The 21700-nt window shown below is 51.8% G+C and overlaps 1 protein-coding gene and 1 long non-coding RNA gene across 2 annotated transcripts in view; one reads left to right on the top strand and one right to left on the bottom strand.

The window, feature by feature from the left end:
• Positions 1 to 21700, top strand: part of LOC147096975 (integrin alpha-5-like) — a 395891-nt gene that overhangs the window by 239801 nt on the left and 134390 nt on the right. Inside the window, 5 exon segments of the mRNA XM_085972686.1 lie at positions 3987 to 4104; positions 4685 to 4746; positions 6424 to 6469; positions 8739 to 8864; positions 11546 to 11590. Of these exon segments, the coding sequence (XP_085828812.1) occupies positions 3987 to 4104; positions 4685 to 4746; positions 6424 to 6469; positions 8739 to 8864; positions 11546 to 11590 (397 nt within the window).
• Positions 13644 to 21700, bottom strand: part of LOC147096976 (uncharacterized) — a 61081-nt gene continuing 53024 nt past the window's right edge. Inside the window, exon 2 of the long non-coding RNA XR_015074452.1 lies at positions 13644 to 14016. This is a non-coding gene — a long non-coding RNA (uncharacterized LOC147096976). The remainder of the gene's footprint in view (positions 14017 to 21700) is intronic.

Genomic DNA, 21700 nt, shown 5'->3' with positions numbered 1-21700 from the left:
CTGGGGTACAGTACTGGTGGGTACAGGTCTGTCACTGTATGACACGGGTACAGTACTGGTGGGTACAGGTCTGTCAGTGTATAACACTGGGGTACAGTACTGGTGGGTACAGGTCTGTCAGTGTATAACATGGGGGTACAGTACTGGTGGGTACAGGTCTGTCAGTGTATAACACTGGGGTACAGTACTGGTGGGTACAGGTGTGTCATTGTATAACACTGGGGTACAGTACTGGTGGGTACAGGTCTGTCAGTGTATAACACTGGTACAGTACTGGTGGTTACAGGTCTGTCAGTGAATAACACTGCGGTACAGTACTGGTGGGTACAGGTCTGTCAGTGTATAACACTGGTACAGTACTGGTGGTTACAGGTCTGTCACTGTATAACACTGGGGTACAGTACTGGTGGGTGCAGGTCTGTCAGTGTATAACACTGGGGCACTGTACTGGTGGGTACAGGTCTGTCAGTGTATAACACTGGGGTACAATACTGGTGGGTACAGGTCTGTCAGTGTATAACACTGGGGTACAGTACTGGTGGGTACAGGTCTGTCACTGTATAACACTGGGGTACAGTACTGGTGGGTACAGGTCTGTCACTGTATAACACTGGGGTACAGTACTGGTGGGTACAGGTCTGTCAGTGTATAACACTGGGGCACAGTACTGGTGGGTACAGGTCTGTCAGTGTATAACACTGGGGTACAGTACTGGTGGGTACAGGTCTGTCAGTGTATAACACTGGGGTACAGTACTGGTGGGTACAGGTCTGTCAGTGTATAACACTCGGGTACAGTACTGGTGGGTACAGGTCTGTCACTGTATAACACTGGGGTACAGTACTGGTGGGTACAGGTCTGTCACTGTATAACACTGGGGTACAGTACTGGTGGGTACAGGTCTGTCACTGTATAACACTGGGGTACAGTACTGGTGGGTACAGGTCTGTCACTGTATAACACTGGGGTACAGTACTGGTGGGTACAGGTCTGTCACTGTATAACACTGGGGTACAGTACTGGTGGGTACAGGTCTGTCACTGTATAACACTGGGGTACAGTACTGGTGGGTACAGGTCTGTCACTGTATAACACTGGGGCACAGTACTGGTGGGTACAGGTCTGTCACTGTATAACACTGGGGTACAGTACTGGTGGGGACAGGTCTGTCAGTGTATAACACTGGGGTACAGTACTGGTGGGTACAGGTCTGTCAGTGTATAACACTGGGGTACAGTACTGGTGGGTACAGGTCTGTCACTGTATAACACTGGGGTACAGTACTGGTGGGTACAGGTCTGTCACTGTATAACACTGGGGTACAGTACTGGTGGGTACAGGCCTGTCACTGTATAACACTGGGGTACAGTACTGGTGGGTACAGGTCTGTCAGTGTATAACACTGGGGTACAGTACTGGTGGGTACAGGTCTGTCACTGTATAACACTGGGGTACAGTACTGGTGGGTACAGGTCTGTCACTGTATAACACTGGGGTACAGTACTGGTGGGTACAGGTCTGTCACTGTATAACACTGGGGCACAGTACTGGTGGGTACAGGTCTGTCACTGTATAACACTGGGGTACAGTACTGGTGGGTATAAGTCTGTCACTGTATAACACTGGGGTACAGTACTGGTGGGTACAGGTCTGTCACTGTATAACACTGGGGTACAGTACTGGTGGGTACAGGTCTGTCACTGTATAACACTGGGGCACAGTACTGGTGGGTACAGGTCTGTCACTGTATAACACTGGGGTACAGTACTGGTGGGGACAGGTCTGTCAGTGTATAACACTCGGGTAATTTGACGGGATGAATTAAGTGGATCACACAACATCGAAGTGTATTAGGTTTTGTGCAGTTTATTGTCCCCAGTATTGTACACCCAACCAGTTGCAGTGATTCTGGTCTGTGTTTGTATGAAACAGATTCATGTCATGCTTACATTAGACTGAATTCTTCTGTACACTGCAGTTAAACTCAGCAGAAATACTCATCTGCCTTCCATTAGGAGCAAGTAACAAGAGCCCCTCTCATTGTATAATGCATGATTGAACTCCGTCGTCCCGTGAAATGGACAAAATACTTCCAGCTACAGATTTCAAAACTGGGAGGGTGAATGTGTGTGGACATGTGTCCTGGGGTGCGGGTAGTTATGGTCCAAGTCAGTGTCTCGCTCTCTTTTTGCGCACTATCTCTTCCTTGCTCTCCTTTTTCTTGCGTGCAGTTTTTTTTTTACGCGCTCTCTTTCTCTCTTTCATGCTCCCGCTCTCTTTTTCAATTTTTAATTCTTGGATTGGAATTTTGAGTTTTTGCTGTGCCAGCAAGGAGTTGCTTTAAATGAAGTGTTCACGACAGCGGCTGGAAGCCTGTTGTGTGTGCATGTGGGCGGGACGAGGGCTGAATATCCGATTTGCCCTTTTTAAAGCAGGATGGAAGTTAAAAGTTGCACTCGATCTTTGCAGGATAGTTACAGGGGCCTGTTCACCTGTTGACTGATGTCCCCTTCAGTCAGTCAGATTAAGTTCAATTGATAAATAGTTGGAGCCTTTTAAACCTGCTCATACAGGTAGTAAATCTTCAAATGTCATCCCATTCTGCAATTACCTGATGTTTGGTGACAGATTGTATGAGGTAGTGTAGTGATTGTTTCTGGCCTAATAATCCAGAGAATGCAAGGCGAGTTCAAATCCCAGCATGGCAGTTGCTACGGCAACTCTCGTCTTTTACACATCCCTGATTTTAATCGCTCCACCATTGGCGGCCGTGCCTTCAGCTGCCTGGGCCCTGAGCTCTGTAACCTCCTCCAGCCCTACAACCCCCCCGAGATCTCCGTGCTCCTCCAATTCTGGCCTCTTGAGCATCCCCGATTTTAATCGCTCCACCATTGGCGGCCGTGCCTTCAGCTGCCTGGGCCCCAAGTTCTGGAATTCCCTCCCTACACCTCGCTACCTCTCTGTCCTCCTTCAAGACGCTCCTTAAAACCTACCTCTTTGAACAAGCTTTTGGTCATCTACGTAATATCTCCTTATGTGGCTGGGTGTCAGTTTTTCTCGGATAATCGGTTCTGCTGCCATTTGAGCAGAGCCGAATGTCCAGCTGGGCCTCCCAGCACCGTGCGGCCCCCTTCACGCTGCCCTCCTGCAGATGTTGAGCAGCAGCTGTTCGCCTCACGCCTCCAAGCTGGGCTCACTGGATCACGATGGCGAGCAGGAACCGTGGCCGCTGTTTCCTCTCCCTTAACCAAGGGGCACGGGGACTAATGGTAACCCCGGCAACTGCCCCAGCTGTTAACACTCAGCGCAGGCCTAAGATAGGACTGCCCTGGAGTCTCCAGGAATTGAAGCTTTATCTCCAGGACACCACTGCGGGCAACACCCGGGAGAAAAATCGAAGGGGGGGTTTTAAAAATATTGAGCTTTTATCAATTCTTTGAAAATTTTCATTTCAGTTTACAAAATATTGGAGATGGGGAAAGGCTGTTTGACTGGGTGGGGCGGTTGGAGGTGGGAGGTCATGTGATGAAACCTCTAGGAATATGTCCAATCAGAGTTGGCGACCCCAGCCTTGGATAGAGTCTGGGCCTTCCCTGCTCTGCGCAGCCCAGTTAACATTGAGCCCTCACTAGATCCTGCTTGCCTCTGAATTTCTGTCCTTGCCTCCATACTTGGTGACATCATCAGGGGACCTGGCTACGAGTTGTTGCCCTCTGATCCCAGCTCCTGCCCCTGATGGGTTATTTTAATAAATATTTGAAGTTCTTTTTTTTTCTGGAGAGGAAACGAGATGCTAAAGCTGATCTTTGTACGACTGATTGGGGGCTCCCTGTCTCTCTCGGAGCGTTCGACCGGTTCCTTGACCAGCCCGGTTTCGCTCTGGGGGAGAGGGAGAGGGAGTCCAGCGGGAACTGGGTGGCACCACTCTGCAAATCTCTCTCTCTCTCTTTTGAGCTTTACTTTCAGCCACTTTCTTTCTTTTCCAGGCCTGTGCCCCTCGCTACAAGTGGAGAGGCAGTGAGCAACTACGTGAGCTGGTGGGGACCTGCTATCTGTCTCTCGGAAACTTCAGCAATGTGGTGGAGTACGCACCGTGTCGCACTGGTAGGTGCTGCCTTGTGACTGTACCATTTCGATGTTGGCCTGGAGTATTCCACGAAAACAACTTCCCCCCCCACGCCCCCCAATCAAAATTCTGAGAAAGCACCCTACACACCGTCACTTCCCTGTGTTTGAATTTCCCCTCCCTTCTCGTGGAAGCACTTCGACCCCTGACCTCCCTCTAGTGACTCGCCCAAGTGACCATTCCTTGCCTGAGCCTCGATGGGTTGTGGCGGTTTAATTGGACAAGCAGATTCCCAGCATGCACCTCTCCTGGCAGCTCCCATGAGCAGTATTGGTTCAGTAATACCTCCCCCATTCTCCTCACCGCCCCCCTGCCCCAATCCTGTGAAATTGCTATTAAATATGTTTGACAAAAGTGTTAAACTAGAAACACTGGTCAAAATTGATCCTCATTAAGTAGCAACAAACGCGTATTCTGCTCTCAGGCCCGGCCTTTCAGAGTCCCAGAGCTAGAACCTGCTGCGGAATTACGCAGCGAGGTGGTGTGGGAAGTCTCCACCATTGCGGTGGTGGGCATGGTATTGTGATTCAAGTAATGGTGCTGTTATTGTTTTGACAGCGTGGCACACACCCGCAGGCCAGGGCTACTGCCAGGGCGGCTTCAGCGCTGACTTAACAGAGGTAAGAGTCTCACATCTTCTAGTTAACCAGCCAGGGCTGTGCGGTTGCTTGCTTCCTCTCGCTGGATTGACACTGGCTACCACCTTGAGGAGAAGTACCAGCTGCCAGTTCCTGGAGGGACCCTGCTATTCTTGCTGGGAGTTGAAGGAACTATTGGTGATGGTGCCACCGTCAGTATCCCTGAGGAGCTCGACCCTAACAGATTGTTCTGTGGCCAAACTTCACTCAAGGGCAATAGTTCCCAAGGTGGTATGCTTGGCATGGCAATTGGCACCAGAAGGTTCAGTTTCAGGGCGGTGAGCACTGTTTCTAAACCAAATTTTGATCATGACACGGATTGAGTGTTCCAGTGTATAAATCCAGGTCTTTAGGGCATTGAGCTGGGGTTAAGATAAGAGACTCTGTGCACCTAGCTCCACCCACATGGTTAGCGGAAGCTCTACAGCTTTACAGCTTAACAAATGTGGCACTGCTGGACTAAGTCAATGTGCCATGCAGGGCAGATGGTGCCTGATGTAAGAAAACTACTAGGCACTTGGTCTAAGCGTTAAACAAAGCTTTAATCAACTGTTTTACAACATGGAGGTCTAGTTGTGTCCTTCACTAGTTCCTGTTAAGAATGTCCTGCGCAAGCTGGGCCCGTGCCCGAGTATTTATACTCTCCCTGGCCAGCGCCACCCGCAGGCCGCTCAGTTGATTCATGTCAGTGCCAGGCTCGATCAGTGTGCGGAGCTGAGTCAGCTGGTCTCGGGTGAGGTGGGAGGTGCCACAACTGGTATCGGCCTCGATGGGTTAGTGAGGGGGCGAGAAACATCAGCTAATTCCACACAGACTGGGCATTGAGCCTCGTTTACCTCCTTGGCCTGTACCACACCGGGCTGTGTATGTGCCGACTCAACCATCATGGCGAATTCCATGCTGACTGGTTTGGATCGACTGCCACCTCTCATGTGTGGCATTGCTTTTCACTCCATCCAGTGCCAGTTTACCTTGGGACCCAGCTTGAGTGGTCCTGGAGTGTTATTCTTTCCTAGAAGAAGGAGCTTGCCTTTATGTAACCAGAGGTAGGTTAAAGCAAGGGCCTACAGAGTCAGTGCCTGGGCACCCGTCGAAACGCCCCATAACGCAGGGATGGAGGAGGGAGGGGGCTTTGGAGGGGCCTCGAATGGCCCTGGTGCTCAGCACCTTGACACATCTCGCAGTACTTGAAGCACTGTGAGTTATGTCAGCCACTATCGACTGTTGACAGGAGGACATGCTTGTCTAAAGTCTCTGCTCCGGCCTGTCTCTGTACAGCTCCATCATTGATGGCAATTGTTGCTGGGAGCCAGCTAGTGAGGGGGGTGGGTGTGCTTCTGGAGGCATTGAGATCTCCCTCCCACCGCCCCCCCCACCCCCCGCTCCCCAGACAGACAGCAAGGCAGTGTTGTGCTCAGTACCGTCCCAGGCACAGGGAGCCGTCATGAGCCGGAACTTAAAACCACCGTCCATTGATAGTTGTGGGATGAAGTCAGTTGTTGTTGTTGTTGTCTGATCCACTGTGGGCCGTGACTGGATTGGGTGTGGGGCAGTGTTAGTGTTCACAGTCAGTCGGGTGCTGATCGCAGCTGTCGGTTCTGTTTGTGCCAGTGTATGTGCAGGTGCGGTCACTAATGCCAGCTGTCTGTGTTCTTGCAGAGCGGGCGAGTGGTGCTTGGAGGGCCTGGCAGTTTCTACTGGCAAGGTAAGACATGTATGTCCCAGGCAGGACAACTGGGCATGGAGTGGGTCAGCTCACGGGTCACTGCTGGGACCTGAGATCTGGGATCAGATCTGGAAGAGCAGTTTCCCCCCTCCCTCTCTCTATTCCTCCTCTCTCTCCCTCTATTCATAAGAACATAAGAATTAGGAGCAGGAGTCGGCCATTCAGCCCCTCGAGCCTGCTCCGCCATTCAATAAGATCATGGCTGATCATCGACCTCAACTCCACTTTCCCGCCTGATCTCCATATCCCTTGATTCCCCTAGAGTCCAAAAATCTATCGATCTCCGCCTTGAATATACTCAAAGACTCAGCATTCATAGCCCTCTGGGGCAGAGAATTCCAAAGATTCACAACCCTCTGAGTGAAGAAATTCCTCCTCATCTCGGTCTTAAATGGCCGACCCCTTATCCTGAGACTATGCCCCCTAGTTCTAGACACTCCAGCCAGGGGAAACAACCTCTCAGCATCTACCCTGTCAATCCCCCTCAGAATCTTGTATGTTTCAATGAGATCACCTCTCATTCTTCTAAACTCCAGAGAGTATCGGCCCAATCTACACAATCTCTCCTCATAGGACAGCCCTCTCATCCCAGGAATCAATCTCGTGAACCTTCGTTGCACCGCCTTCCTTAGATAAGGAGACCAATGCTGTGCACAGTACTCCAGGTGTGGTCTCACCAAGGTCTGTACAATTGTAGCAAGACTGCCTTACTCTTATACTCCAACCCACTTGCAATAAAGGCCAACAGGCCATTTGCCTTCCTTATTGCTTGCTGTACCTGCACGCTAGCTTTCTGTGATTCCTGTACGACGACACCCAAATCTCTCTGAACACCAACATTTGAAAGTTTCTCATCATTTAAAAATATTCTGTTTTTCTATTCTTCCTACCAAAGTGAATAACCTCACATTTCCCTACATTATACTCCATCTGCCACCTTACTGCCCACTCACTCAGTCTATCTATATCCCTTTGCAGACTCTTTGGGCCAGAAATTCAGTGGGCTGCGCCACCCGTTAGCGCCCAAAGAGGGCACTTAGTGGGTTGTACGCCACTGGCCACGCCTCCCGCTAAATTTAGCGGGACGCTAATGGCGGCGCTAGCCGTTAGCGCTGCGCCGCTACCGATGATGTCATTGGTGTGCGCAGCGCCCCGCTACCACCCCGATCGCGAAATTTAGTAGCGCCCCCTGCTTTAACGCCAGTCGCAATTTGCGACTGGTTCAGGGGGGCCTACCTGCGGCGGTAGAGGCGCTGAGTTGCGGGGCGGCCATTTTTTTGCTGGCCGCCTGCCAGCACCTCTCCGCGCCGCCGTCCCTGGCCTCCTGAGCACCCCCCCCCACCCCACCCCCGCGGAGTGCTGGCTGTGTCCCAAGAGCCCGGCACTTCTCCTCGGGGAGGAAGGCCTGCAGTACCGCAGCCCGCCGTGCTGCAGCGTGTGGCGCTGCGGCACGTTGCGCCGCGATCTTCAGTTGCAGCACCCCAAGAGGGATGCGGGGCGCCTCGAGTAGCGCCGCGCTTCCCTCTGGGGCGCTGAAAGTGAATTTGCGGCGGGCGGCCGCGACTACTTCCGGGGCAGTACTTCCGGCGCCCTGGCAAGGCTGGCACCCCAAACGGAGCGCCACTGAATTTCTAGGCCTTTGTGTTCTCCTCACAGCTTACTGTCCCACCACCTTTCCCCCTCTCCCTCTTGATCTATTCCCTCTCTCTCTATCTATACCCCCCTCTATCTGTTAACCCCGCAAAAAATCCATTATTAGTTCATTAAAAAAAATTCCAATTCTGTAAAATGAATATTTGAATAATGTGAAATGCTCTGAGATCTCTCAACTTCCTGTGCCCCTCTCTGCGCTGGCAGAGTCTGGACACCTGGCATCACAAAGCTGACTGTGATGAGGGGTCGTCATGTTTTGGAAGGGAGTGTGGGCCTCAGGAAAGGGGCAGAGTTCTGAAGATGATTGCCAGCCACTCCATGCTGAGGCCTAACTTCCCCCAGACCCAGGCTCTGGCCCAGGGCAGCCCTTCAGACTGAGGAGTGCGGGGCTAACTTTGCACGTGAGCTAGAAATCTGCATCACAGGAGTTGCGTCGGTTCGATGCAGTGGTGCCTCGCGGCAGAGGTTAATCCACCTCGGGGTGTGCGTGTGACACCCACCTTGTAAATTGTACCCCGTTCCTCTCAGTGCTGGGGGTGGGCCCTTTACTCCAGGAGTCCAGTAAGGTGACCTGCCTTTGTCTCGTTTTTTTTAGGCCAACTGGTTTCTGCAGATATGAAGGACATTGTTCAGCCTCAGTTTGACTTCGACTTCATTCAGTACACAAATGGAGAAATCCGCACTCCTCTGTCTCCCGGCTCCTTTGACGATAGTTACCTTGGTAAGACGGACCTTCCCTCTGATGTGTGTCTTGTTGGTGTGTGACTGAGGGGAATCTTAATGGAACTGATTTCACATCATGGCCGTTTGTTAGAGGAACATTTCCTGCTGTTGGCGTCTCTCTCACTCGATAGTCGTGAGAGCTGGGGTGGGGGAGGGGAGAGCAAACTGCCATCCCCTGGTCCTGTCTCACTGATCACTCGGTCATGGAGGTACTTGGATGAAGTCCCTGCCCACTCTGCCCATTGATTTGTCCTTTCTCTGAGATTTGGACCCTGCTGTGTGAGAATGATGTGTACACACCTCCCCCACCGCCCGCCCCACACCACATGCGAACATTTTGGCCTCCGCATCATGTGGCCGATGGCAGACTTGAATCTGCCTTCTCCACCACCCCCATCATGTGGCTGAAAGTGTGTGAGGGGCCACCACTTACTCTGAACTGCCCTGCTTTTCTATGAAATAGTGGCCGCGGGATCTTTTACACCCGCCTGAGAGAGCAGACGGGGCCTCGGTTTAATGTCTCATCCGAAAGACGGCACCTCCGACAGTTGCAGCACTCCTTCAGCACCGCACTGGGAGTGTCAGCCTGGATTGTTGTGCTCAAGTCCCTGGAGTGGGACTTGAACCCACAACCTTCTGCCTCAGAGGCGAGGGTGCTACCCACTGAGCCACAGCTGGCACCAGTAAGCCATGTCCATTAACTTGGCCAGATGAGTCCTTGTTGTCTGCAAGACCCACAGAAAAAGTTGCCGGTACTCTTCTAATGCCAAAATATCCTTCAAAGGCTCGTTTATATTGCACTGGTGCCGCTGGGCGCTCGAAGCATGGCTCTGCTGCAGTCGGTTACAGGCCTCGTGTAAACCTGCCGGGACGCACCAATATTCGCACAATAAACAGGTTCGCCCCGGCAGCTTTCCATTCGGCCTCGAGCGGTTGTGCAGCCGTGGGCTTTGGGCAGCACCAGCCGCTGTATCGGCACAGGCGAGCTGCTGATGGGATGCTCAGCCAGATGAGTAACATCAACATTCCTCAGGTGGCGTCGCTCGCTGGGACTGCTGAAGGTGGTGAAGATTCCCTGTGTGGGCGATTAATGGAGAAGCAGATGGCTTCAGGGACTGGCATGAGGAGCAGATGGTGTTGTGTGTGTTTAAGAACATAAGAACATAAGAACATAAGAAATAGGAGCAGGAGTCGGCCATTCGGCCCTTCGAGCCTGCTCCGCCATTCAATAAGATCATGGCTGATCTTCTACCTCGTCTTCACTTTCCCCCACTATCCCCATATCCCTTGATTCCCTTAATATTCAAAAATCTATCGCTCTCTGTCTTGAATATACTCAATGACTGAGCCTCCACAGCCCTCTGGGGTAGAGAATTCCAAAGATTCACCACCCTCTGAGTGAAGAAATTTCTCCTCCTCTCAGTCCTAAATGGCCGACCCCTTATTCTGAGACTGTGACCCCTGGTTCTAGACTCCCCAGCCAGGGGAAACATCCTCCCTGCATCTACCCTGTCAAGCCCTGTAAGAATTTTGTATGTTTCAATGAGATCACACCTCATTCTTCTAAACTCCAGAGAATATAGGCCTAGTCTACTAAATCTGTCCTCATAGGACAATCCCCCCATCCCAGGAACCAGTCTGGTGAACCTTCGTTGCACTCCCTCTATGGCAAGTATATCCTTCCTTAGGTAAGGAGACCAAAACTGTCCACAATACTCCAGGTGTGGTCTCACCAGGACCTATATAATTGCAGTAAGACGTCTTTACACTTATACTCAAATCCTCTTGCAATAAAGGCCAACATATCGTTTGCTTTCCTAATTGCTTGCTGTACCTGCATGTTAACTTTCAGTGATTCGTGTACAAGGACACCCAGGTCCCTCTGAACACCAACATTTCCCAATCTCTCACCATTTAAAAAATACTCTGCTTTTCTATTTTTTCTACCAAAGTGGATAACTTCACATTTCTCCACATTATATTCCATTAGCCATGTTCTTGCCCACTCACTTAGCCTGTCTATATCCCCTTGAAGCCTCCTTGCATCCTCCTCACAACTTACATTCCCACCCAGCTTTGTATCATCAGCAAACTTAGATATATTACATTTGGTCCCCTCATCCAAATCATTGATGTAGATTGTGAATAGCTGAGGCCCGAGCACTGATCCTTGCGGTACCCCACTAGTTACAGCCTGCCAACCCGAAAATGACCCGTTTATTCCTACACTCTGTTGTCTGTCCGTTAACCAATCCTCAATCCATGCTTGATTGTACAGTATATTATAATAATATACTACCTCCAATCCCATAAGCCCTAATTTTGTTTAATAAACTCTTGCGTGGCACCTTATCGAATGCCTTCTGAAAATCCAAATACACCACATCCACTGGTTCCCCCTTATCTATTCTGCTAGTTACAACCTCAAAAAACTCTAACAGATTCGTCAAACACGATTTCCCTTTCATAAATCCGTTTATTCTGAGAGTACTCGATGGGGGTGGGAGTGAGGAGATGACCTGGAGCGATTGGTCTCCCGGATCTCAAATGGTTTAAGATGTCGCACATGGTGGTGTTAGTGAGGTCCAAGGGGTGTCTCGGTAAGTAGACATCCTCACTCCATGTAGGCTGCTCACTGCCTCCACCCCAGCGCTAACCTGCATTCTTTCTCTTTTAAAGGTTACTCTGTGGCAGTTGGGGAGTTTAGTGGCGATTCCACTGAAGGTAAGAATTATATGCACTGCTCTCGAGAGATCTTTCTAACTTGACTGAGCTGATGTTTCTTGCTTACATTCCCGCTCTGTTCAGGGGGTATGAGTGATTTAATTTGTTTTAATTTGTCACTTTGAAGGATTGTTGTTGAGAAAGAGAGCAAAAACCCTCAGAACTGGGCAAATACTGCAGCAGCAGCAGCAAGAAGGACAGTCATGGCCTTGCTGGGTCCTCTGGGCCTTGCTTCTGTAACTGTGGCAAAGCCACCAAGAGACTCTTGCAGTAATAATAATCTATCTATCTTATCTATATATATAAATCGGTCGGTGTGTCTGTCTGTCATTCTGTCTGTCATCGCCTGTGCGTCTGTCGGGCTATGCGCTCGAAAGTTATAGGGCGTACCTACACGCGCGTTACCTCCAAAGAAAGCTTACGCTTCCGAGACGGTTTTAAGCGTATTTACGTTTCGGCCGGGCTAAAATCCCGCCCGCGGTATCCCAAAAACCTTCAACGTTCCGCTCATTAGCATCTCATTATCCGCTCATTAGCGACAGAGTGACCTCGAGCTCGACCAATCGTACGCCGGGTTGCTGGCGTGTGCCGCCGGGCCAATCGGTGCGTGTGTGGCCGGGCCTTATCCTTCTGAACCGAGGTGAGTCGCCGCCATCTTGATTCCAAACTTTTCCTTTCTTTTTCCCGCTTTCTGCGTCTTAAAAAAAAACGTTGCTTTTAAAACACATATTGTTTTAAAAAAAAATGATTTAGAAAGTAATTAACTTATCTAATCTCATTAATTTTCCTACCTTTCCCCGTTTTTCCAGGTAGGCCTAGAAGCCTCGGCGTCTCCTCCGCACCCACGCCCGAGCTAGGCACCTCCCGGCCCCACTCAAAGGCTGGAGGGCCGAGCCTCAGCCCAGCGCCGCTAGGATGCGCGCGCAGCAGGAGCTGAGACGCGCTGTCTCTCTCTGGCTCGGCCGGGGGGTGGGGCTTGCTGAGCGTCAAGCGTTACCCTGGCAGCCCCGGCCGGCCGTCTCGCACAGCCGCAATCGGCGGTCTTCACCTCGGGGGGGGGGGGGCCGCGACCCTCGGGGAGGCCGCGACCCTCGGGGGGGGGCCGCGACCCTCGGGGGGGGGCCGCGCGCGCAGCAGGAGCAGCTGAGATGCGGCGTCTCTCTCTCTCTCTCTCTGGCTCGGCCCGGGGGCGGGGCTTGGTCAGCGTCACAGTTACCCTGGCAACCGGGCCCGCCGGCCGAGCCAGAGAGAGACGCCGCGTCTCAGCTCCTGCTGCGCGCGCAATCGGCGGTCTTCACCTCGGGGGGCGGGGGGGGGCCGCGACCCGGGGGGGGGGCCGCGACCCGGGGGGGGGGGGCCGCGACCCTGGGTGGGGGGCCGCGACCCTGGGGGGCGGGCCCGCGACCCTGGGGGGGGGCCGCGACCCTTGCGGGGGCCTCCCTTTCCCCCCCGCCCCCTTTTTCCCCCCCGCCCCCCCCCTTCCCCCCGCCCTCCCCGCCCTCCCTTCCCCCCTCCCTTCCCCCCTCCCTTCCCCCTCCCCTCCCCTCCGCCCTCCCTTCCCCGCCCTCCCTCCCCCCTCCCCCTCCCCTCCCCTCCCCCCCTCCCCTCCCCCCCTCCCCTCCCCCTCCCCCCTCCCCTCCCCTCCCCCCTCCCCTCCCCTCCCTCTCTCCCCCTCCCCTCCCCTCCCCCCCTCCCCTCCCCTCCCTCTCTTCCCCCCGTCGCTCTCTCTCTTCCCCCCAGTCACTCTCTCTCTTCCCCCCAGTCGCTCTCTCTCTTCCCCCCAGTCGCTCTCTGTCTTCCCCCCAGTCGCTCTCTCTCTTCCCCCAGTCACTCTCTCTCTTCCCCCCAGTCGCTCTCTCTCTCTCTTCCAACAACAACATGCCCTCGAAAAAGCCTCGGCACCGCCGGGCACTTCAGCTAGTATATCTATAAAAGAGCTCTTCTGTCTGTCTGTCCTTCCGTCTGTCTGTCTGTCTATATGTCCTCTATACACTCAAAAGTTACAGAGCGTACCTACACATGTGTTACATCAAAAGAAAGCTTATGATTTCGGAATGGTCATAAGCATATTTACTTTTTGGTCAGACAAAAATTGTTCAGATGGTATCCAAAAAACGTTCAAAATTCCGCTCATTATCCGCTCATTAGCACTGAGTGACGTGAAGGTTGACCAATCGTACAGTCGAGCAACCTGACGGTTGACCAATCGCTGTGTCACGGGGGTGGGTTCATTACGTGTGTGGGTGGGCCATCCTAGAGTTGAGTGACGTGACGATTGACCAATCCTACAGTTCAGTGACCTGACGGTTGACCAATTGTTGCGTGTGTGGGCGGGCCTAATCCTTCTGAGCTGAGGTGAGTGGCCGCCATCTTGATTCCTAACTCTTCCTTTCTTTTTCCCACTTTCTGCGTGTTTATTTTCAAATCTAGATTTCCAGCAAAAAAAAAGTTGCTTTTAAAACACACATTGTTTTTAAAAAAACTTAATTAATTTGTAAATCTTTTCTCTAATCTCATTAATTTTCCTATCTTTCACCGTTTTTCCAGGCCTTGAAGCCTCGGCCTCTGTTCCCCAGCCACGCCCGAGCTAGGCACCTCCGTCCTGCTCAACAAGTGGCCCGCGATCGCCGCCATCTTTCTAAAGGCTGGCCGGGCGGGTCTGAGCTGAGCGTAGCCACCGCCGCCATCTTTCTAAAGGTTGGTGGGGCGGCACGGAGCTCCGTGGAGCCATCGCCGGCGCTGGGCTCGGGTGCTTTGTGGGCCGGGCGGGCCTGAGCCGAGCGTAGCCACCGCCGCCATCTTTCTAAAGGCTGGTGGGGCGGCACGGAGCTCCGCGGAGCCATCGCCGGCGCTGGGCTCGGGTGCTTTGTGGCCTGCGGCCGAACGGCGGCTGCGGAGCTCGGGCTGACCAGGGCGCTGCGCTCGGCTGGGCCATGTCAGCGCGGGTGCCCGAGGCCCCGGGACCTAGCCTTCTCCAACCGCCGCCGGCAGCGCAATTCTCAACACTGGCAGAGGGGAGAGGGTCTGCTGGCTCCCCCCCTCCCTTTCTCCCCCACCCTTCCCCCCTCCCCCCTCCTTCCCTCTCCTTCCCCCCTCCCCCCTCCTTCCCCCACCCTTCCCCCCCACACCCCCTCCCACACACCCCCTTCCCTCCCCTCCCACACACCCCCTTCCCCCCCTCCACCCCTCCCCCTCCCCCCCTTCCCCCCTCCTTCCCCCCTTCCCCCCACCCCCTCCTTCCCAAACCCCTTTCCCCCCACCCCTTTCCCCCCACCCCTTTCCCCCCCACCCCTTTCCCCCCACCCCTTTCCCCCCACCCCTTTCCCCCACCCCTTTCCACCCCACCCCTTTCCACCCCACCCCTTTCCACCTCACCCCTTTCCACCCCACCCCTTTCCACCCCACCCCTTTCCACCTCACCCCTTTCCACCCCACCCCTTTCCACCCCACCCCTTTCCCCTTTGTCTCCTTCCCTCTCTCTCTCCTTCCCTCTGTCTCTGTCGCTCTCTCCCTCTCTCTCTCTGTCTCTCTCTCCCTCTCTCTCTCTGTCTCTCTCTCCCTCTCTCTCTCTCCCTCTCTCTCTGTCTCTCCCTCTTCCCCCCAGTCTCTCTCCCTCTCTCTCCCCCCAGTCTCTCTCTCTCTCTCTCTCTCCCCCCCAGTCTCTCTCTCTCTCTCTCCCCCCCAGTCTCTCTCTCTCTCTCTTCCCCCCAGTCGCTCTCTCTCTTCCCCCCAGTTGCTCTCTCTCTTCCCCCCAGTCGCTCTCTCTCTTCCCCCCAGTCGCTCTCTCTCTTCCCCCCAGTCGCTCTCTCTCTTCCCCCCCAGTCGCTCTCTCTCTCTCTCTTCCAACAACAACATGCCCACAAAAAACCCTCGGCACCACCGGGCACTTCAGCTAGTCTATCTACATATATAATAAAAGGATCGTTCTGTCTGTCTGTCTGTCTGTCTGTCTGTATGTCCTCTATACACTCAAAAGTTATAGAGCATACCTACACATATGTTATATCAAAAGAAAGCTTATGATTATGGAAGTGTCATAGGCATATTTACTTTTTGGTCAGACAAAAATTGTTCGGACAGTATACAAAAAACTTTTAAAAAACGGACAACTCCGCTCATTAGCGTTGAGTGACGTGATGGTTGACCAATCGTACAGGGGATAGCGTTGAGTGACGTGATGGTTGACCAATCGGTGCATCACGGTGGGAGGGGGGTTCATTGTGCGTGTGGGCGGGCCATCCTACAGGGGATAGCGTTGAGTGACGTGATGATTGACCAATCCTACAGTTGAGTGACCTGATGGTTGACCAATCGGTGCGTCACGGGGGGCGTTTCATTGCGTGTGTGGGTGGGCCTAATCCTTCTGAGCTGAGGTGAGTGGCGGCCATCTTGATTCCTAACTATTGATTTATTTTTCCCACTTTGTGTGTGTCTGGAGGGGATTTTGGGAGCGAGTTGAGGTGGGGAAGGGTTTCCCTGGCAACTGGGCCCGGGCCTGGGCCTTTCACAGCCTGTAGCCCCTCAGGAGGGCGGGGGTGCGGGGAAGAAGGTTTTCCCCGGCAACTGGGCCCGGGCCTCTCTCACAACCTGTGGCCGCTCAGGAGGGCGGAGAGGTGGGGAGGAGGGTTACCCCGGCAACCGGGCCCGGGCCTCTCTCACAGCCTGTAGCCGCTCACGAGGGCGCGGGCGGGGGGGGAGGAGGGTTAGCCCGGCAACCGGGCCCGGGCCTCTCTCACAACCTGTAGCCGCTCAGGAGGGAGGGGTGGGGGAAGGGAGGAGGGTTACCCCGGCAACCGGGCCCGGGCCTCTCTCACATTCTGCGGCGCCAGCTGCCCGCCTCCAAGCTCTCTCTTCCCTGCGTGGCCTGAAAGCCCGGGGGAGAGGGAAGCGCGCAGGTGAGCGGCGGCGTCTCACTCTGCCCCCCCAGTCTCTCTCTCTCTCTTCTCCCCCCCCCAGTCTCCGTCTCTCTCTTCTCCCCCCAGTCTCTGTCTCTCTCTCTCTCTCTTCGCCCCCCAGTCTCCCTCTCTCTCTCTTCCCCCCCAGTCTCTGTCTCTCTCTCTCTCCCCCCAGTCTCTCTCTCTCTCCCCCAGTCTCTGTCTCTCTCTTCTCCCCCAGTCTCTCTCTCTCTCTTCTCCCCCAGTCTCTCTCTCTCTCCCCCCAGTCTCTCTCTCTCTCTTCTCCCCCCAGTCTCTCTCTCTCTCTTCTCCCCCAGTCTCTCTCTCTCTCTTCTCCCCCCAGTCTCTGTCTCTCTCTCTCCCCCCAGTCTCTGTCTCTCTCTCTCCCCCCCAGTCTCTCTCTCTCTCTCTCCCCCAGTCTCTCTCTCTCTCCCCCCAGTCTCTCTCTCTCTCTCTCCCCTCAGTTTCTTTCTCTCTCTTCTCCCCCAGTCTCTCTCTCTCTCTCTTCTCCCCCCCAGTCTCTCTCTCTCTCTCTTCTCCCCCCGGTCTCTCTCTCTCTCTTCTCCCCCCGGTCTCTCTCTCTTCTCCCCCCATCTCTCTCTCTCTTCTCCCCCAGTCTCTCTCTTTCTCGCTCCCCCGTCTCTCTCTCTCCCCCCCAGTCTCTCTCTCGCTCCACCGTCTCTCTCTCTCCCCCTCCAGTCAATTCAATTCAATTCAATTCAATTCAATTCAAATCGCTTTATTGGCATGACAAGTTACATCTTATGTTGTCAAAGCATCGAAAAACATTCATGTTTGTACACAAAAATACAGATCTCTCTCTCTCTCTCTCTCTCCCCCAGTCTCTCTCTCTCTCCCCCCAGCCTCTCTCTCTCCCCCCAGCCTCTCTCTCTCTCTCTCCCCCCAGCCTCTCTCTCTCCCCCCAGCCTCTCGCTCCCCCCCCAGTCTCTCTCTCTCTCTCCCCCAGTCTCTCCCTCTCTCCCCCCAGCCTCTCTCTCTCCCCCAGTCTCTCTCTCTCTCCCCCCAGCCTCTCTCTCTCTCTCTCCCCCCAGCCTCTCTCTCTCCCCCCAGTCTCTCTCTCTCTCTCTCTCTCCCCCCCAGTCTCTCTCTCTCTCTCCCCCAGTCTCTCTCTCTCTCTCCCCCAGTCTCTCTCTCTCTCTCTCCCCCCAGCCTCTCTCTCTCCCCCCAGTCTCTCTCTCTCTCTCTCTCTCCCCCCCAGTATCTCTCTCTCTCTCCCCCAGTCTCTCTCTCTCTCTCTCCCCCAGTCTCTCTCTCTCTCTCCCCCAGTCTCTCTCTCTCTCTCCCCCCCAGTCTCTCTCTCTCTCTCCCCCAGTCAATTCAATTCAATTCAATTCAAATCGCTTTATTGGCATGATAAGGTACATCTTATGTTGCCAAAGCATCAAAATACATTTATGGTTGAACACATAAACGCAGATCTATTCATACAGCGTATAAACAGGTATATCCCTGAGTGTATAAATATACATTCGCATTATTTATATATACTCTTTTCTTAGGTTTACTGGTTGTCCCTCTGTTCATGGCAAGCTGTAACATAGTGTGCCGCCAGTGCTACACAGCTTCTCTCCTCCCCCAGTAGGTATAGGAGTTTTTGGTCGTCATTCAGATTTCTGAATTCAGGGCATATTTGTGAGAATTTTTGGTAGAAATTCTCCCTGATGCCCTGATATTTTCCACAGGCTGTGAGGAAGTGCATCTCTGTCTCCACTACTCCCTGACTGCAGTGAGAGCATATCCTGTCCTCTCTTGGCAGCCTGGTCTGCCTGTGTCTGCCTTTTTCGATCGCTAGGCTATGTTCGCTAAGTCTGTACCTTGTCAAGGTTTTTCTCAGTTTGTTATCCTTTACCATGGTCAGGTACTCAGCCATGTTGTATTGTCTGTTTAGGGCCAAGTAGCAATTGAGTTTGCTTTGGGTTTTTGTTGTTTCTGCCCAATATGACAGGTATTTTTCCTTTTGTTTAGTGACAATTGTGTTGGGTCGAATTCTCTCTGCTACGATGTCACTGTCCTGGGGCTGGTTATTGTTAGTAGTTTCATAGTTTCATAGAGATAGGAACAGGAGTAGGCCATTCGGCCCTTCGAGCCTGCTCCGCCATTCAATGAGATCATGGCTGATCTTCGTCTGAGATCTTAGCTGATCTTACCAGTTCAGTACCCCGTCCCCGCCTTTTCTCCGTAACCCTTAATCCCCTTAGCCTTCAGAAATATATCCAATTCTCTCTTGAAAATATTTATTGAATTAGCCTTCACAGCCCTCTGTGGCAGGGAATTCCACAGGCTCACCACTCTTTGAGTGAAGAAATTCTTCCTCATCTCTGTTTTAAATGATTTGGCCGCTATTTTTAGACTGTGGCCCCTGGTTCTGTGCTCCCCTGCCATTGGAAACATTCTCTCTGAATTCAGCCTGTCCAGGCCTGCCATAATTTTATATGTTTCGATGAGATCCCCTCTCAATCTTCTAAACTCCAGTGAGTACAAGCCCAAACTATTCAATCTCTCCTCGTAGGTCATTCCCGCCATTCCAGGTATCAGCCTGGTGAATCGCCGCTGCACTCTTTCCATGGCAAGAACATCCTTCCGCAGATGGGGCGACCAAAACTGTACACAATACTCCAGATGCGGTCTCACCAGCACCTTGTACAGCTGTAGTAAGGTATCCCTATTCCTATACTCGAAGCCCCTTGATATGAAGGCCAACATACCATTTGCCTTCTTAATCGCCTGTTGCACCTGCATGCTCTCCTTCAGTGACTGGTGCACAAGAACACCCAGGTCCCTCTGCACTTCCCCATCTCCCAATCTATTGCCATTTAGATAATAATCTACCCTCCTGTTTTTACCCCCAAAGTGGATAACCTCGCATTTATCCACATTATAGTGCATCTGCCACGTATCCGCCCATTCCCCCAACCTGTCCAAATCGCACTGTAGCCTCCTGACATCCTCATCAGAGCCCACCCCTCCTCCTAGTTTAGTGTCGTCAGCTTTAGTGTTAGTGGTTGCTTCAGTGAGTCCCAGGACTAGTTGACTGAGGGAGTTATTCTTTATGGTCCTCTCTTGGCATTTCAAGGCTTCGTAATGATAGCAGTGGGGGTTGCTCATTTTTAGGTGTTTCCAAAATTTGGTGGCTCTTTTTTGGATAGTAATTATTAGTGGAAATTGGCCTAGTTCTGCCCTGCATGCATTGTTTACGGTTTTCCTTTGAGTCCGGAGGATACTTTTACAGAATTCTGCATGTAGGATCTCAATTGGGTGTTTGTCCCATTTTGCAAATTCTTGTTGTGCTAGCGGTCCCCACACTTCACTGCCATAGAGTGCAATTGGTTCAATTACTGATTTGAAAATTTTGAGCCAAATGCTAATTGGGATTTCTATTTGGCTTGATCTTTTAATGGCGTAGAAAGCCCTTCTTGCTTTCTCTTTCAGTTCATTCACAGCCAGTTTGAAATTTCCCGTAGAGCTGATTTTTATGCCCAAGTATGTGTAGTTAGTGGTTTGTTCGATTTTAGTTGTTCCTAGTGTGAGATTTATTTTGGGTCCCTGATGTCTGGATCTTTGTTGGAACACGAGGACTTTGGTTTTTTGGAGGTTTATTGTCAGGGCCCAGGTCTGACAGACTGATTCCAGCAGATCCAGGTTCTGCTGTAGACCCTCCTTAGTTGGTGACAGCAGAACCAGGTCGTCTGCATAGAGGAGGAATTTAACCTTGGATTCATATAGGGTGAGGCCGGGTGCTGTAGATTGTTCAAGTAGTTTTGCTAATTCATTTATGTAAATATTAAAGAGTGTCGGTGAGATTGGTGAGCCCTGCGTCACCCCCTGCCCCTGTGGGAAGTATTTTGTTTGTTTGTCTCCAATTTTAACTGCACATTTGTTGTTTGTATACATTGATTTAATTACATCATATGTTTTTCCCCCTACCCCGCTTTCGATAAGTTTCAGGAATAGACCGTCGTGCCAGATGGAATCGAAAGCCTTCTGGAAATCTATAAAGCATGCGTAGATTTTGCTTTTGTTTTGATGGACGTGTTTGTCAATTAGGGTCTGTAGGGTGAAGATATGATCTGATGTTCTATAGTTTTGCAGGAATCCAATTTGGCTTTTACTCAAGACATTGTGCTCCTCAAGGAAGTTTATAAGTCTTTTGTTTATGATACTACAGAAAACCTTTCCCATGTTACTGTTTACACAGATGCCTCGATAGTTATTTGGGTCTCCTTTATCCCCACTTTTGTATATGGGCGTTATGAGTCCTTTGTTCCAGATATCAGGGAAGTAACCGACACTCAGAACCAAGTTGAAGAGTTTCAGTATAGCCAATCTCATTTTATCGTCCGTGTGTTTAATCATCTCGCTTAGGATGCCGTCTGCCCCGCAAGCCTTTCCTAGTCGCAGGTCCTTGAGTTTTTCAATTCGCTCTTTTTCAGATATTATGGTGTCTATCGGGTTTTGGTTATCTTTTATGGCAGATTCTAGCTTTGCCAGTTTTTCGCATATTTGGTATTGCTCTGGGCTTAGTGTGTTTTTCTGGTATAATTTTTCAAAATGGCTTTCCCATGTGTCACCGTTTTGAATGGCCAATTCATCGTGTTGTTTTTTGTGTAATGTATTCCAGTTGTCCCAGAAACAATTGGAATCAATGGATTCCTCAATGGAGATGAGTGTATTCTTAATATACTGCTCTTTCTTGGTTCTGAGTGTGCGTTTGTATTGTGTTAGTGCCTGACAATAAGCAAGGCGTAATTCCTCGTTTTCTGGTTGTCTGTGTTTTTGGTTTGATATTTTTCTGAGTTTTTTCCTCATGTCCTGGCAATCGGAGTCAAACCATTTTTCGTAGTTTTTTGTTTTGGGTTTGTTCTTTCGAACTTTCAAGTTTGACATTGATGCCAGATTATCAAAAATATTATTTAGGTTATTCACTGCCCGGTTTACGCCTTCTTTATTGTGTGTGTATGTATTTTCCAGAAAGGTGTCGAAGAGAGCTTGCGTTGTTTGGTTGCAAATTGATTTCTGGTATATTTCCGTGCTGTTTTTGGCCCATCTGTAGGATTTTTTAATGTTGTACAGTTTACTGGGTTGTGTTTCTGTGTTGGTTGTTTTTGTCCTTTCAAGATATGCAGTAATTTGACTGTGGTCTGACAATGTTGTTTGCGGTTTGACGGTGAATGTTCTGAAAGAGGATGGGTCTAGA

This window comes from Somniosus microcephalus, chromosome 33, assembly GCF_052327205.1.
Source record: "Somniosus microcephalus isolate GS21.2 chromosome 33, FLI_Smic_1.0, whole genome shotgun sequence".
Classification (NCBI taxonomy): Eukaryota; Metazoa; Chordata; class Chondrichthyes; order Squaliformes; family Somniosidae; genus Somniosus; species Somniosus microcephalus.
The sequence above is the reverse complement of the archived record's forward strand: the minus strand, read 5'-3'. Positions and strand labels throughout refer to the sequence as shown.